At 38.6% G+C, this 12,512-nt stretch overlaps 3 protein-coding genes across 9 annotated transcripts; 2 read left to right on the top strand and 1 right to left on the bottom strand.

The window, feature by feature from the left end:
• The first annotated feature begins 176 nt into the window (after positions 1-176).
• Positions 177-2,841, top strand: LOC105457132. 2 transcript variants are annotated; one of them, XM_011701611.1, is made up of 5 exons: positions 177-461; positions 639-1,339; positions 1,493-1,816; positions 1,925-2,344; positions 2,429-2,841. In XM_011701611.1, exons 2-5 carry the CDS (start codon positions 1,019-1,021, stop codon positions 2,645-2,647), a joined length of 1,284 nt encoding a protein of 427 aa, XP_011699913.1. In that variant the 5' UTR covers positions 177-461; positions 639-1,018; the 3' UTR covers positions 2,648-2,841. The 2 variants fall into 2 exon arrangements, with proteins under 2 accessions (XP_011699913.1, XP_011699914.1); XM_011701612.1 differs by having other exon boundaries at positions 177-371.
• A 10-nt stretch (positions 2,842-2,851) lies between these two features.
• LOC105457133 lies at positions 2,852-6,378 on the top strand. Of its 6 annotated transcripts, none has more exons than XM_011701614.1 (6): positions 2,852-3,662; positions 3,739-3,974; positions 4,233-4,878; positions 5,006-5,329; positions 5,394-5,813; positions 5,888-6,378. In XM_011701614.1, exons 3-6 carry the CDS (start codon positions 4,558-4,560, stop codon positions 6,104-6,106), a joined length of 1,284 nt encoding a protein of 427 aa, XP_011699916.1. In that variant the 5' UTR covers positions 2,852-3,662; positions 3,739-3,974; positions 4,233-4,557; the 3' UTR covers positions 6,107-6,378. The 6 variants fall into 6 exon arrangements, with proteins under 6 accessions (XP_011699916.1, XP_011699920.1, XP_011699915.1 ...); XM_011701618.1 differs by having other exon boundaries at positions 3,739-3,787; XM_011701613.1 differs by having other exon boundaries at positions 2,852-3,974.
• Positions 6,379-6,448: 70 nt separating this feature from the next.
• LOC105457134 (membrane protein FAM174-like) lies at positions 6,449-8,849 on the bottom strand. Its single transcript, XM_011701619.1, has 3 exons — positions 8,301-8,849; positions 7,223-7,332; positions 6,449-7,106 (listed from the first exon to the last, which is right to left on the bottom strand). Exons 1-3 carry the CDS (start codon positions 8,640-8,642, stop codon positions 6,941-6,943), a joined length of 618 nt encoding a protein of 205 aa, XP_011699921.1. The 5' UTR covers positions 8,643-8,849; the 3' UTR covers positions 6,449-6,940.
• Positions 8,850-12,512: the final 3,663 nt, after the last annotated feature.

Below are 12,512 nucleotides of genomic sequence, written 5' to 3' on the forward strand. Positions count from 1 at the left end.
TGCTAACTTATAAGATGTGAGGCTGGCCGAGCGACGCATCGTTCGTGACGTGGTGTCACGTGACGGCTCACGGCAGCGGCGTAGCCGCCGCCACGCGTTGCCGGCCTATCCCCTCCACACGGTCGTATTTGTCGTAAATGCCGTCCACCCGGAATCCCTGAGAGAGACACGACACGACCGAGAGTTCAGTCGTATCTCTCCCCTCGCGTGGCCTCTCGCCGCTGTACCATTTAATTCGTCCCCTCCACGCGGGCTCAGCTGGTACCAGCTGACACCTCTCAACGAGATCCGTTCGGCTTGACAATGGAAAATCCCATCTCTACGTCATACGTGGCGGACTCAGATTGGATCGACACGCGAGGAATGCATGCGTACGATCGCGGTATCAACACTCGACGAGCGGGCGTCTTTTTGCTATGATCGAATATACACACTCGCGTGAAGAACGATTGTTGTAAAGTGTAAATGTTTCTTTCTCTTTCCTATACGGCGAGAAGAATTCGATCGCGGAGAAGCAATTGCAAAATTTGCATGTTACGTTAGGCATGCGAGCATGCGATTTATACGCGCTTGTCCGATAATTGTGCTGTTAAATAATAACGACCTAAGATATTAACTTTGGTGTGTGTGAATTGCAGGTTTTTATCACGGAAAGGAGATATCGAGAGATACTTATCAAGGAAGGATACCTGGAAAGTCATATAATAAATCACGCCCGGCGAGATAACGGCTGTGTATTATATAAATCGCAACGGTTCCGTCAGCCTGCTTAATATTTCAGTGTTTCACTCGCGCTTTTGTGGTATTCTTTTAATTTTAACGAGAGGTATCTGTTATGAATATAGATTTTGATTGACATACGCATCGCTGTGTAAACACGCCCTTAAAGTTCCTTAAATTGACACAAATAAATCTCGGTAATATCGCAGTATTTAATAATCCCGAACAAATCGCAGTATTTTTGAAAGTATTGGTCGAATTTCGTAAGTCTATTAATACGAAAGTAGAAAAAAAAACCATGAGTCAAACAAAAAATCGCGTTAACTTGAGCGACGTGAGTGACAAGTTTACCGAAGAGGTGCTGACAGACGTCCTCTCTAAGGCGTGTAACGGGAAGAAGGTTCAGCTGACAGATTGGAATTTTGGCGAGGGATTTGCCAAGGGTGACAGCTACCTGTCGACAGTTAACAAGGGTACGCTGTACGGTATTGTGGACGGCAGTCCGAGGCAGCAAGTGCAAGTTAATTTCGTCGTAAAGTCAATTCCCAAAAACATTGGCAGGAGAAAGACCTTTAGAAGCAGAGATTTTTTCAGTAACGAAATTATATTCTATACAAAGGTAAGGATATATGAAGCTTTTTTTTGTTTAATTAGAAATGCATGTATCTATTTGAAAAAGAGTGGATTTTATAATTATTGTGTACATCTTATATGTATATAATCAAGCAACAAATGTCTCAATCAAGTGTTAATTTATATTCATTTATATAAGGTTGTCCCCAAGATTGAAAAATTCTTAGCGGAGAGAGGACAAAGCAGTCTACTGCGCATACCACGTTACTTGGCTTCTTACATGGACGGTGAGAATGATTTCATAGTCCTGGAAGATGTCTCGCCTCTTGGATTCGGGCCGGCGTCCAGACAGAGCTGCCTGGACTGGGCGGAATGTACCGTGATTTTAGAAGCCCTGGCGAAATTTCACGCGATTTCGTTTGCATACAGAGACCAAAAGAAAGAGGAATTCGACGAATTAACAAGCTATTTAAAAGAGACCTACTTTGGTGATCATAACTGGAACTGGTACCAAAAATTCCATGTAAGTATATATAATATAAATATGTAATAAGTATAAGATTCCATATAAGATATAACGTTGCGTTTTAATATAAATATTGCTCTAAAGAGTGTGTACTTTCGCTTACAGAAACGGCTAGTGGATATTGCTAAACACGCGTTAATGATGGAATATCCCAACAGTAAAGCTGAAAAGCAATTCAATTCCTATAAATTTGGTGAACTCTACGACATGTGCACGAAATTATGTGAGGAAAGAGGTACCTCGACGTCTGTTATAGCAGCGGGTGACTGTTGGGCCCCAAACTTTCTAGTTCGGGACATCGGGGAAAATAAAAAAGAAGCGCTAGTGTTGGACTTTCAGCTTGCACGTTGCGCTAGCCCTATCACGGATATGTCGTTTTTAGTTTACTCCTGCACTCAGAAGTCATTTCGCGATCAGTATTTTGACGATATATTGAAAATTTATTACTCCGAATTGAGCAGCGCCATTAAATCTCTTGGATCTGACCCGGAAAAAGTTTATCCATGGGATTTATTTATGAGAGAGGTAAAGAAAATGTATTCTCTAGTCTATTTTACGTTTTCAAAATTTTAAAAGGAAATTGTACTAATAGCGGTATGCCAATTGCAGGTGAAGAGAAATTTCATCGTTGGATTAGCGTTCTCCCTGGAAGCTGTTCCATTTTGTCTATTGGATCCATCACAATCATTCGATTTAGATGCCATTGTCAAGGGCGACGAGGCAGTAAATATCGCTGATGTATGGACATTATCTAATATCGAAACATCAAGCGGAAGGCGAAGATTAGCAGACGTGATTGTTCATGGGGTTGAAAATGGATTTTTATGAAAATGAAAGTTTATATGTAATTATAATTTTGCATCGTTATAAAACATGACTACGTAATTTTAACAAGATGATTTCACATTATTGGAATAGTATTAGTATATATGTACTGCTGAAGCTAGTATTATTGGAACAGTATAGGTATAATGTATATAATTAGCAATATATTAATTTTAATAAAATGTCACTTTCACATATTTATATTTTTTCAGTAGTATACATTTCAAAATTACATTCCTACATATTTGGAATAAAATTGTATGCAAAAATTTTTTTAAATGTGTATAGCGAATCAAGTATAGATAATCTATGCCTTTGTATAATTTAAATTACAACAAATAGAGGTTATCTAATTAAACTGTAATCTAGGTAATTATTCAGTTTAGCTATCACCTCCAATCTTTTATATAGATGAAATTGGGCTCATTTGACGCGTTTTTTTCCAAGAAATGAAAAAATCTAGCAGAAAAAAAGCATTTCGCTCTGTCCTGGGAATAAATATTAATTTTAATGAAGCTCTCAGCTCTCTATAGAAAGGGCGGAACTCTCATTAGGCCTGTTCTTTACAGCTGAACTGGCTGCACTAGTTCAGAGTTTATCTTTTTTCTTCCAATATAGAAAGAGAAAGATAAACTGTGCACTAGTGCAACAGTTCAGCTATAAAGAACAGGCCTATTGCGTTCACGTAAACACTTATAAGTCATAACTTGCGTTATAATCGGAAAGAGGTTTCACATGAGTTTATAACTTTCCATGCGAAGCGAAGTTTTGCATAGATATACAACATTTTATATTTCGTGCCCGTTTCATAATAACTCACGTAGCTACAGAATATATGAATATAATCGTAGCACGTGCTCATGTCGCTCTATTTCGTCGATGACAGATTTTCTAACCTGTGAATAATCGTCAATTTTAATTAATATAATATCTTGGTTCACAGATCAGGTTTTTCTGTCATATTATTTCATTTCATGCAAAAACGCGTTAAATGAGTCTAATTTCATCAATATTGGAGGTGAGATCGTTAAACTAATTACCGAATTACTACCATAACCTCTTTGATTACTACGCACGATTTACACTATTTACAGTGTTTATGAAACGCCGATGGGAGAGAGACGGAGCGGGCAGACGCGAGAAGTTCGTATTTCTTTTTGTGGCTGTTCGTCGCCACTTTTCTCATTTAATTCGTCCCCTCTACGCGAGCTCAGCTGATACCTTTCAACAAGATCCATTCTGCTTTATAATAGAAAATTTCATATACATGTACGTCACACGTGGCAAATCGGATCGACGCGGACCGACGTGCGGGAAATGCTCGCGCAAAGTATGATTACTGTATCACTATAATATCGAGCAGATGTCTTTTTATTATATGATCGAATGTATGCACTCGCGTGAAAAAATATTGTAACATAAATGACCCTTTTTCTTTTTTTACTTCGGCGAGAAGATTCGATCACAGAGAAGTGACTTGCAAAATTTTATACGTTAAATGCGAGCATCCGAAATTGTACAGTAGAAAAGTTATAAATCATATGAAATAATATTATATAATTAAGGTACTTTTGCGTGTGAATTACAGATCGCTTTTATCACGAAGAGGAGAGAGATGTCGAGAGATCAAGAAGGATACACTTGAAAAACCATAAATAAATCACCGGGCGAGATAACGGTTATCAGTACTATATAAATCACTCTCGGTTTTGTCAGCCTATTAAATTTCAGTTGCTCGCGCATTTGTTGTATTCTTTCAATTTTAACGAGGGAGATCTGTAATAAAAATAAACTTTGATTGACGTATCCATTGCTATGAACGCGCCTTTAAAATTCTTTCGCTATTTTGAAAATATTAACGAATTTTGTCCATATAATATTTTAAGTGTATTAATAAATACGAAAGTAAAAAAATGAGTCAAACTAAAAATCGTGTTAACTTGAGCGACGTGAGTGACAAGTTTACGGAAGAAGTGCTGGCAGACGTGCTCTGTAAGGCATATAAAGGAAAGAAAGTTCAATTGACAGATTGGAATTTTGGCGAGGGATTTGCCAAGGGTGACAACTACATGTCACATATTAACAAAGGTACGCTGTACGGTATTACGGATGACAGTCCGAGGCAGCAGGTGCAAGTTAATTTCTTTGTAAAGTCAATTTCCAAAAATATTGGCAGGAGAAAGACTTTCAGATGTGGAGATTTTTTCGGTAACGAAATCATATTCTATACAAAGGTGAGAATATAGTACCTAGAGCTTTCTTTTTGTTTAATCAGAGATACCTATTTTATGAAAAAAATGAATTCTATGTTATGTATAATCAAGCAACAAATGTCTCAGTCGAGTGTTATTTTATATATAGATTGTTCCCAAGATTGAAAAATTCTTAGCGGAGAGAGGACAAGGCAGTCTACTGCGAATACCACGTTACTTGGCTTCTTACATGGACGGTGAGAATGATTTCATAGTCTTGGAAGATGTCTCTCCCCTAGGATTTGAACCGGCGTCCAGGCAGAACTGCCTGGATTGGACGGAATGTACCGTGATTTTAGAAACCCTGGCGAAATTTCACGCGATTTCACTTGCGTACAGGGACCAAAAGAAAGAAGAATTCGCGGAATTTGCAAGCTATTTAAAAGAAAACTACTTCGGTAGTCATAACTGGAATTGGTTCCAAAGATTTCATGTAAGTAACATTACGTTGCATTTTAATATAATTATTACTAAAGCGTATGTACTTTCGTTTACAGAAAACGCTAATAGGTATAGCTAAACACGCGTTAATGATGGAATATCCCAATAGTAAAGCTGAAAAGCAATTCAATTCCTATGAATTTGGTGAACTCTACGACAGGTGCACGAAATTATGTGAAAAAAGGGATGCTTCGACGTCTGTTATATCTGCGGGTGACTGTTGGGCCCCGAACTTTCTAGTTCGGGACATCGGGGAAAATAAAAAAGAAGCGCTAATGCTGGACTTTCAACATGCACGTTGCGCTAGTCCTATCACGGATCTGTCGTTTTTAGTTTACTCCTGCACTCAGAAGTCATTCCGTGATGAGCATTATGATGACATATTAAAAATTTATCACTCCGAGTTGAGCAGCGCCATTAAATCTCTTGGATCTGACCCGGAAAAGATTTATCCGTGGGACTTTTTTATGAGAGAGGTAAAGAAAATCTATTCTCTAGTCTATTTTACGTTTTCAAAATTTTAGAAGGAAATTGTATTGATGTCGACTAGGTGAAGGAGACTTTTATAGTTGGATTAATGTTTTCTCTGGAAGCTATTCCGTTTTGTCTATTGGATTCATCACAATCGTTCGACTTAGATGTCATTATCAAGAGCAATGAGGCAGTAAATATTGATGATGTATGGACATTATCTAATATCGAAACATCAAGTGGAAGGCGAAGATTGGCAGACGTGATTGTTCACGCAGTTGAAAATGGATATCTATGAAAATGGAAATTTATATGATTATAAACTTTTTGCATCGTTATAGAGTTATAAAGCATGACTAGGTCATTTTAACAAGATGATGCACATTATTAGAATAGGATTAGTATGTATGTACTGCTGAAGCTAATATTATATTGGAATAGTATTATTGATGTGTATATAATCAGCAATATATCTGATAAACTCTGATATAATTTCACTTTTACATATTTATATTTTTTCAATAGATATATATCTCAAAATGATATGCATACATATTTGGAATAAAATTTTATTCCAAATTAATGAGCAATTTTTTTTAATTAAAGATGTGTATAGAATTAAATAAAATATAGACAATCCTTGTCTTTTTGTATAATTTTAATTACAACAACGTAGAGATTAATTAAAATATAATCTGTACAAGAGTAGAGAGATATTGCCACCCATTAACTCTTCTCCTTAGACGATATATATCTAAAATTTCGTGTTATCACATAGTAGCATTAACAGGGTGGAGAGTGTTGGTAGAAATATTTTGTATTTTTTCTTTTTTTGTCTTGTTTTTTTTTATGAAAAGTACATCTACTGCTGACAAGCACAATGTTAATGATAAGTGCATCACAGATGCATGTTTGACGTTAATGATCTTGCCGCGCAAAGCAAATAACTTTTAAGACGTTGAAAAATGCCTCGATCTGTTTCGCAATTGATAGTCTTATTGTGTACCCATATCACGAGATCGCAATAAAGTTAGTTGAAATGTTATTAAAATCGCACGATGTCGGAGAACATTACACGAATGACATATAATATAAACGCAACGTTATAAGTTCACCGTGTGTCAGACACGTCTTATATGTTCTGATGCTGAGCGTTGATCGTCACGACGTTGCTCGCATCGAAAACCGTTGTGTCTTCATCGTCCTCCTCTTCCAGCGGCAACGGTCGCATCTCAACGTCCTGCCTGTGCGTGAGAACACCGTATTTTCGTACCAACTGGGCGCGTGTCTTACTTAACCTGTCGATAAGAGCAATACAAAATAAAAACCCATTGAGCTGTTAAATCTATCGTACACCAGATAGCTGGTGCAGCATGTCATTCTTATGATACTGTTATCTGTTTGTAAGACGCACCTAAAGCTACGGAACACGATGTAGGCCATGACAAGGATGCTTAGTCCCACGAAGACTAAGAAACCACGTAAAAGAGCACCAGTGTTGAAGGACGTGTGACCCTCGCTGGACTGCTCCGTCCAAGTGCCATGATCGATAACAATAACAGTACAAGAATAAATTGAGACAATAGTATAATTTAATGCAGTAATGTAATATATGCAGTATATAAAGTGCTGTTTGTAGATTCAAATTTTTTATTATGCAGACTGTTCCTAAAGTATATTTGGTTAAAAATGTTTATGAGCATAATACATGAAGTTCAGAAATACATTCTCCACATACAACAATAAAGATTAAACATTAATATTGCTAATATTCCATTTACTAATGCAGAGAATATACATTTATATTCATAATTACTATATTGATATGATATGATACCTGTACTAACATTAATATTACTAGTTATGCACTATATATACTAACTGGAATCAACTGCTTTATTACATATAAGCAGTACATAAATTATGATTATATCTTGTGAAGTTTTTTTTCCTTAAGCACCAATAAAGAAATGGTAAATAACAAAAAAATTCCAGTGCATAATAAGCTAATAATTAATTTTTTTTCCACTTGCTGGCATTTATCTTTGCAGCATCGCGTATGCAAAAAACTATAATTGCCTCTCATTTTTACTTCGAAAATGGAATAAGACGGGATCAATTCCTGTTCTCAAAGATGATTCGATTCAAAAGCTGTGCAAGTTCGCATCGTCAGATCAGCAAGGATCCACTTAAATACTGCATAAGCGAAAGCTCTTATTTTACAGAATTGTTACACGAGAAGACAACGTCAAAAATACAGAATAAACTTTTCTTCCTGAAGCGTCGTGTAGAAAAATTTTCTTCCACATTCTCGTCCGTCGTCTTTTCATGCGGGATCGTTTGATCGTTATCTTTCGGATATGCGCACCACGATATACCCGTGTGTTTATTCAATTTATTGTTAAAAAAAAATAAATAAATAAACAAAGTCGTGGGTGTTGTTTACGAAAATGAGGGCTGTAAAGGTCACGCGATCGGACGAAGGTACGAACCTCATTGGACGTGTCCACGGTGTGCGCAGTTTTGTTTGCAACGTCCGGCGCCTTCGAGGTTATACGCACGTCGTGCGTCCTGTTACCTTCGGGCGCCGGCTTCCTCGCGTCGACGGACGGCGGAGCGGCCGCGTTTCTCTGGCCGTCCTTATCGTCAGGCAACCTCTCGTTCTTCGTGCCAGCGTTCACGTCCGCGACGGGGACGGCCGCTCTCCCGTTCACGTTCGTCGACGGCGCGTCCCTCTTCTCCCGAACGATCCCGTCGCAGACCGCCGTCTGCGCCAGCAGGAAGATCAGCAGGAATACGAAGAACTTCAGCTTCTGGATCTTCGACCGCGTCATCGTGCCGTGTCATTTAAACGGCGCGACAACGGCGAGCGACGAGACGATATGATCTCTCTATCTCTCTCTTTTCCTCGCCGGTTCACTACGCGACAGTCCGACGTTCCAGCGCGTTCTCCATGTTGCTCGCCGCCCGGCGCGCACAACTACCTAGACGGTCCGTCCGTCCTTCACCGGTACACTCCTCGTCTCGTCGCGCTTCCTCCCTCATCCCGGACCAGCTGTTCCGCGACGAGGCGGCCTTCGGACAGTTCCGTGTCGTCGTCGGCCCCGCCGCGCACATTGTCGCACATGTCGCGTCGCGCGCGTTTATCACGGGTCGTTTATTTGCGTTAAAATTTCATCCTTTGCTGCAGCTTGCAGTCGCGAGTAATGTACGCGCACATGCGTGCGTATATGGGCGTGCATATAGACGTGCGTGCACGCGCCCCAAATGATAAATGTATCGCGGTTAATGAAACTGTACATTAATTAGGTAAATATACCAATTGCTGATATTAGCAACTGATTAGGGCTTATATATGTACAGTCGTGGACAGATCAGTTGCGACACTTTTTTATGGGTTTCTAATATATATTTAATATACATAATATATACTTTATAGATAACTAATATTTTGCAAATGCGAACCACGATGTACTATCTTTAGTCTACGAGACAGTGTAACACCAACCGTGGTCCGCATTTGCAAAATATTAGAGCGTTTTGAAACCTATAAAAAAGAAAGTGTCGCAACCGATGTGTCCATGACTGTACTTTTTTTTTATGGGTTTCAAAACGCACTAATATATATTTTGCAAATGCGATTGGTGTTATATACTGTCTCTAGACTATAACTTAAAGATAGTACATCGTGGTTCGCATTTTGTAAAATATTAGTTACCTATATAAAATTAATATATATTATGTATATTAAATATATTAGTAACCTGTAAAAAAAAGTGTCGCAACCGATCTGTCCACGACTGTATACATGGAAGAAAATTATATTTGTCAACTTATGTTCGTACAATTCATAAGCATAGTTTACATCGATTATTTAATACACACGTTTGAACTTTCTATTAAATTTTGTTAATTTTGGAGGCTTGAAAATTTCATTAAATTTTACATCACTGAGACATCGCGTGTTACTTGGAATCCTACGTAATATAAATAAAGAAAAATCTGCGAAGAATGTTTCACACGCCGCATATAACATTAAATTACACTGCTGCCTCAATTTATTTTTATACCACTATTAATTATTGTTATTGATCATGACACATGTCGTACTAAGTAAACGTGTGTCACTCTTTCCAAAGTGAAATTGACGTGAAATTTTTGTTAAGGCTCACAATCAGTCAAGCTGACATCTGGACCTTGTCAAGAATGTTATTTGGCTTGGGCTAAATTCCGAACTAACGTGAACGCCGGATTGACTTGTCAGTATTATTATTTATTATTATTATTGTGTTATTCTGTATTATTCTGTTAATGTGGCTAGAAAAATTAATCTTGCTTAATGTATAATACATAAAGAAATAGCGAATCAAAGATAATCCGGCAATAAATATAATACATAGTTCGAAATTTTTCAGTAAGCAATTTCGTCGGTCGGATTAATCGTTGCTATCAATCAGTTGATCGAAATCATGTTTTTCTCCCGCGATTCCGAATGCACCTTTACGCAAACTGAGTCCGTAGAATACCGTCCGTGTCTCCTCTTGTTTAGCTTCCTTTTTTTTCCTTTTTGTTTTTTGCAAATGAATGTGACGGTATAATTCATATAGTTGTCACGTCGATCGTTAATCGCGTGGTCTCATTGGCGACCGCTAGCGCAGATAAGATGCTATCAGATGCCATCGTCGATAGATACGCACTGCCAGTACTGAAAATCTACAGTTCGCGCTACGTATGCTATAGGTTTTCAGTATCGGCGCAGTGTATATCGAAATACACGGCCCTGGTCGTCATTTATATAGCGGCGTCAAAACATCGACTATAGGCGGGGTAAGCTCGAAGTAATCCCTTGTAAACTTTTCTAAAAATGGAACTTGTAGCAGAAGGAATGTGGCACCCTAAACAAAATACAGTTCAATTTTAGCGAGCATCTCAACTAGACAGATACGGATAGACTAGACAGATATTTGCTATTAAAGGTTTCTCGTAAAACTGTCGTGACCCTTTTCTGCCTTTCGGCAGGCTCAGGTATTATGCTCTTGTATAAAAGGACTCGATTCTTTCCAGCAAAATAAGCGAAAACATCGGACGCTGCAGGTACTCATTTTGGGATTCGAAAGCGGCTCGTGTGTTTGCCAACGCGAATGAAACAGCTGTTTTTACGTGCGTCTATATAAACTTTCGCAGGAATGGTCACAAGGATGGATCGTGGATGATTCAGTTTTTTTCTAATAAAATAAACATATCATTTGTTTTCTAGGAATATTATGACCGCAGTAGATACATGATTCCCGAGTTTGCAATTAAATATTAAATAGTTAATTCCTTGTCGAACAACGTACGAGACTCTGCAAAGAGATTTCGGATTCTCTTTCCGTGTCATTTATTGCGAATAATAAATCATCCGAAACGCCGCAGCTTCTTCTCTTCGTTTTTTGTCCTCTCCTGTACCAAGAAGAGGCTTCTAAACTTCCTGGACGAGGAAGTTTAATGCCGAATTAGAGAGTTCAAGAGCTACATGAAAAAAATAAAGAGGGACACATTCATGTATTTACATTCAGTGGGGTTTGTAACAGCGATGAACGAAATTGAAATAACAGGTCCTTTGCAATGCAAAAATGGTAATGTGTATTTGTGTGTCTGTATAACGGTGAGCGGTTGTATGTGAGTGTCCGCAGTGTTCGATCGCCGAGTTCGAGCCCGTAGGTTCGCTAGGGTTCCAAAGAATTGTGCAGATCAATCCCTTCCTGCGGGATCATCCGAAGCCCGTTTAAATAGATTTCGCGCATAAACAATCGGCGCGAGCGCGTGCCCTCCCGTTCCAAGAATACTCGTTTGTATTTGCGGAATAACGTTGACACGCGGCGACCAATGGATGCGAGGCCGATTTGACGCGCGGTATGTACCCGCGCCTGTGTGCGCCGCATAATCAGCGAGATGCCGCAGTGCAGGATTTAAATCTGTCGCGGTCCCCAGGTTGAGTCAAGCTCCCATCGATATTAACGTCCACATTTCTTCAACGTCAAGATTAAGTCTCGGTTTAATTTATACTCTTTATATTTTTTATTTCTATTAAAATTGGAAAAGACAAGTTAAACTGAAATTAAAATTAATCTTTATTGATAGAAATGGATCGACATTAGTAACTTCCGTCAAATTCTGATTGACTTATTGGCAATTAACTCAACCGGCTTGACTTGTTTACTATACAGAATTTCAAACTACACAAATCGATTAAATCCATTTTTTTCTCGGCTTTCATTCGTCTTTTTGACATTTAAAGTTTTTTTAACGAATATCAAGCATTGAAATACTCGCGGCAAAAAGATATGAGTTATATGTGTGTCTCTTTTAAATAGGTTTAATATCAAGTCCTAACATTAACTAAGACTGAAATTCGACGATTCGATTTCGCTTCTCTATGTTCGAAGACTTATAATTTCTTTTTTTTTTTTCACAGACTTTGCTGATGATTGGCAATAAATTCTCGACAATCTGATGAATCTTTTTTCGTCTCTTCTTTTTTCTCAGACTCTCTGGATTTTTATCGCTGACATGTTTTTCCGCGGGTGGAAAAATTGGCCCGTGGGCGTCGACGCGGGAATCCGGCCCTGTTGCGCGTATATACATTACATGCGTGCGATACGGGACGGGACGCGAGACGCGAGCGGCGAGACGCGAGGTCCTCGCGAGGACGGGAGAGGCCG

This window comes from Wasmannia auropunctata, unplaced genomic scaffold, assembly GCF_000956235.1.
Source record: "Wasmannia auropunctata unplaced genomic scaffold, wasmannia.A_1.0 LD335365.1, whole genome shotgun sequence".
Taxonomy (NCBI): domain Eukaryota; kingdom Metazoa; phylum Arthropoda; class Insecta; order Hymenoptera; family Formicidae; genus Wasmannia; species Wasmannia auropunctata.

Excerpts from the sequence above, each read along its gene's own strand:
- LOC105457134 (XM_011701619.1), bottom strand. The coding sequence starts at position 8,642 with ATGACGCGGTCGAAGATCCAGAAGCTGAAGTTCTTCGTATTCCTGCTG. Across the intron at positions 7,333-8,300 it reads CCGTGGACACGTCCAATGAG|TCCAGCGAGGGTCACACGTC; the intron begins GTTCGTACCTTC and ends TGGACGGAGCAG. Across the intron at positions 7,107-7,222 it reads ATCGTGTTCCGTAGCTTTAG|GTTAAGTAAGACACGCGCCC; the intron begins GTGCGTCTTACA and ends TCTTATCGACAG.
- LOC105457133 (XM_011701613.1), top strand. The coding sequence starts at position 4,558 with ATGAGTCAAACTAAAAATCGTGTTAACTTGAGCGACGTGAGTGACAAG. Across the intron at positions 5,330-5,393 it reads ATTGGTTCCAAAGATTTCAT|AAAACGCTAATAGGTATAGC; the intron begins GTAAGTAACATT and ends TTTCGTTTACAG. Across the intron at positions 5,814-5,887 it reads GGGACTTTTTTATGAGAGAG|GTGAAGGAGACTTTTATAGT; the intron begins GTAAAGAAAATC and ends GATGTCGACTAG.
- LOC105457132 (XM_011701611.1), top strand. The coding sequence starts at position 1,019 with ATGAGTCAAACAAAAAATCGCGTTAACTTGAGCGACGTGAGTGACAAG. Across the intron at positions 1,340-1,492 it reads AAATTATATTCTATACAAAG|GTTGTCCCCAAGATTGAAAA; the intron begins GTAAGGATATAT and ends CATTTATATAAG. Across the intron at positions 2,345-2,428 it reads GGGATTTATTTATGAGAGAG|GTGAAGAGAAATTTCATCGT; the intron begins GTAAAGAAAATG and ends TGCCAATTGCAG.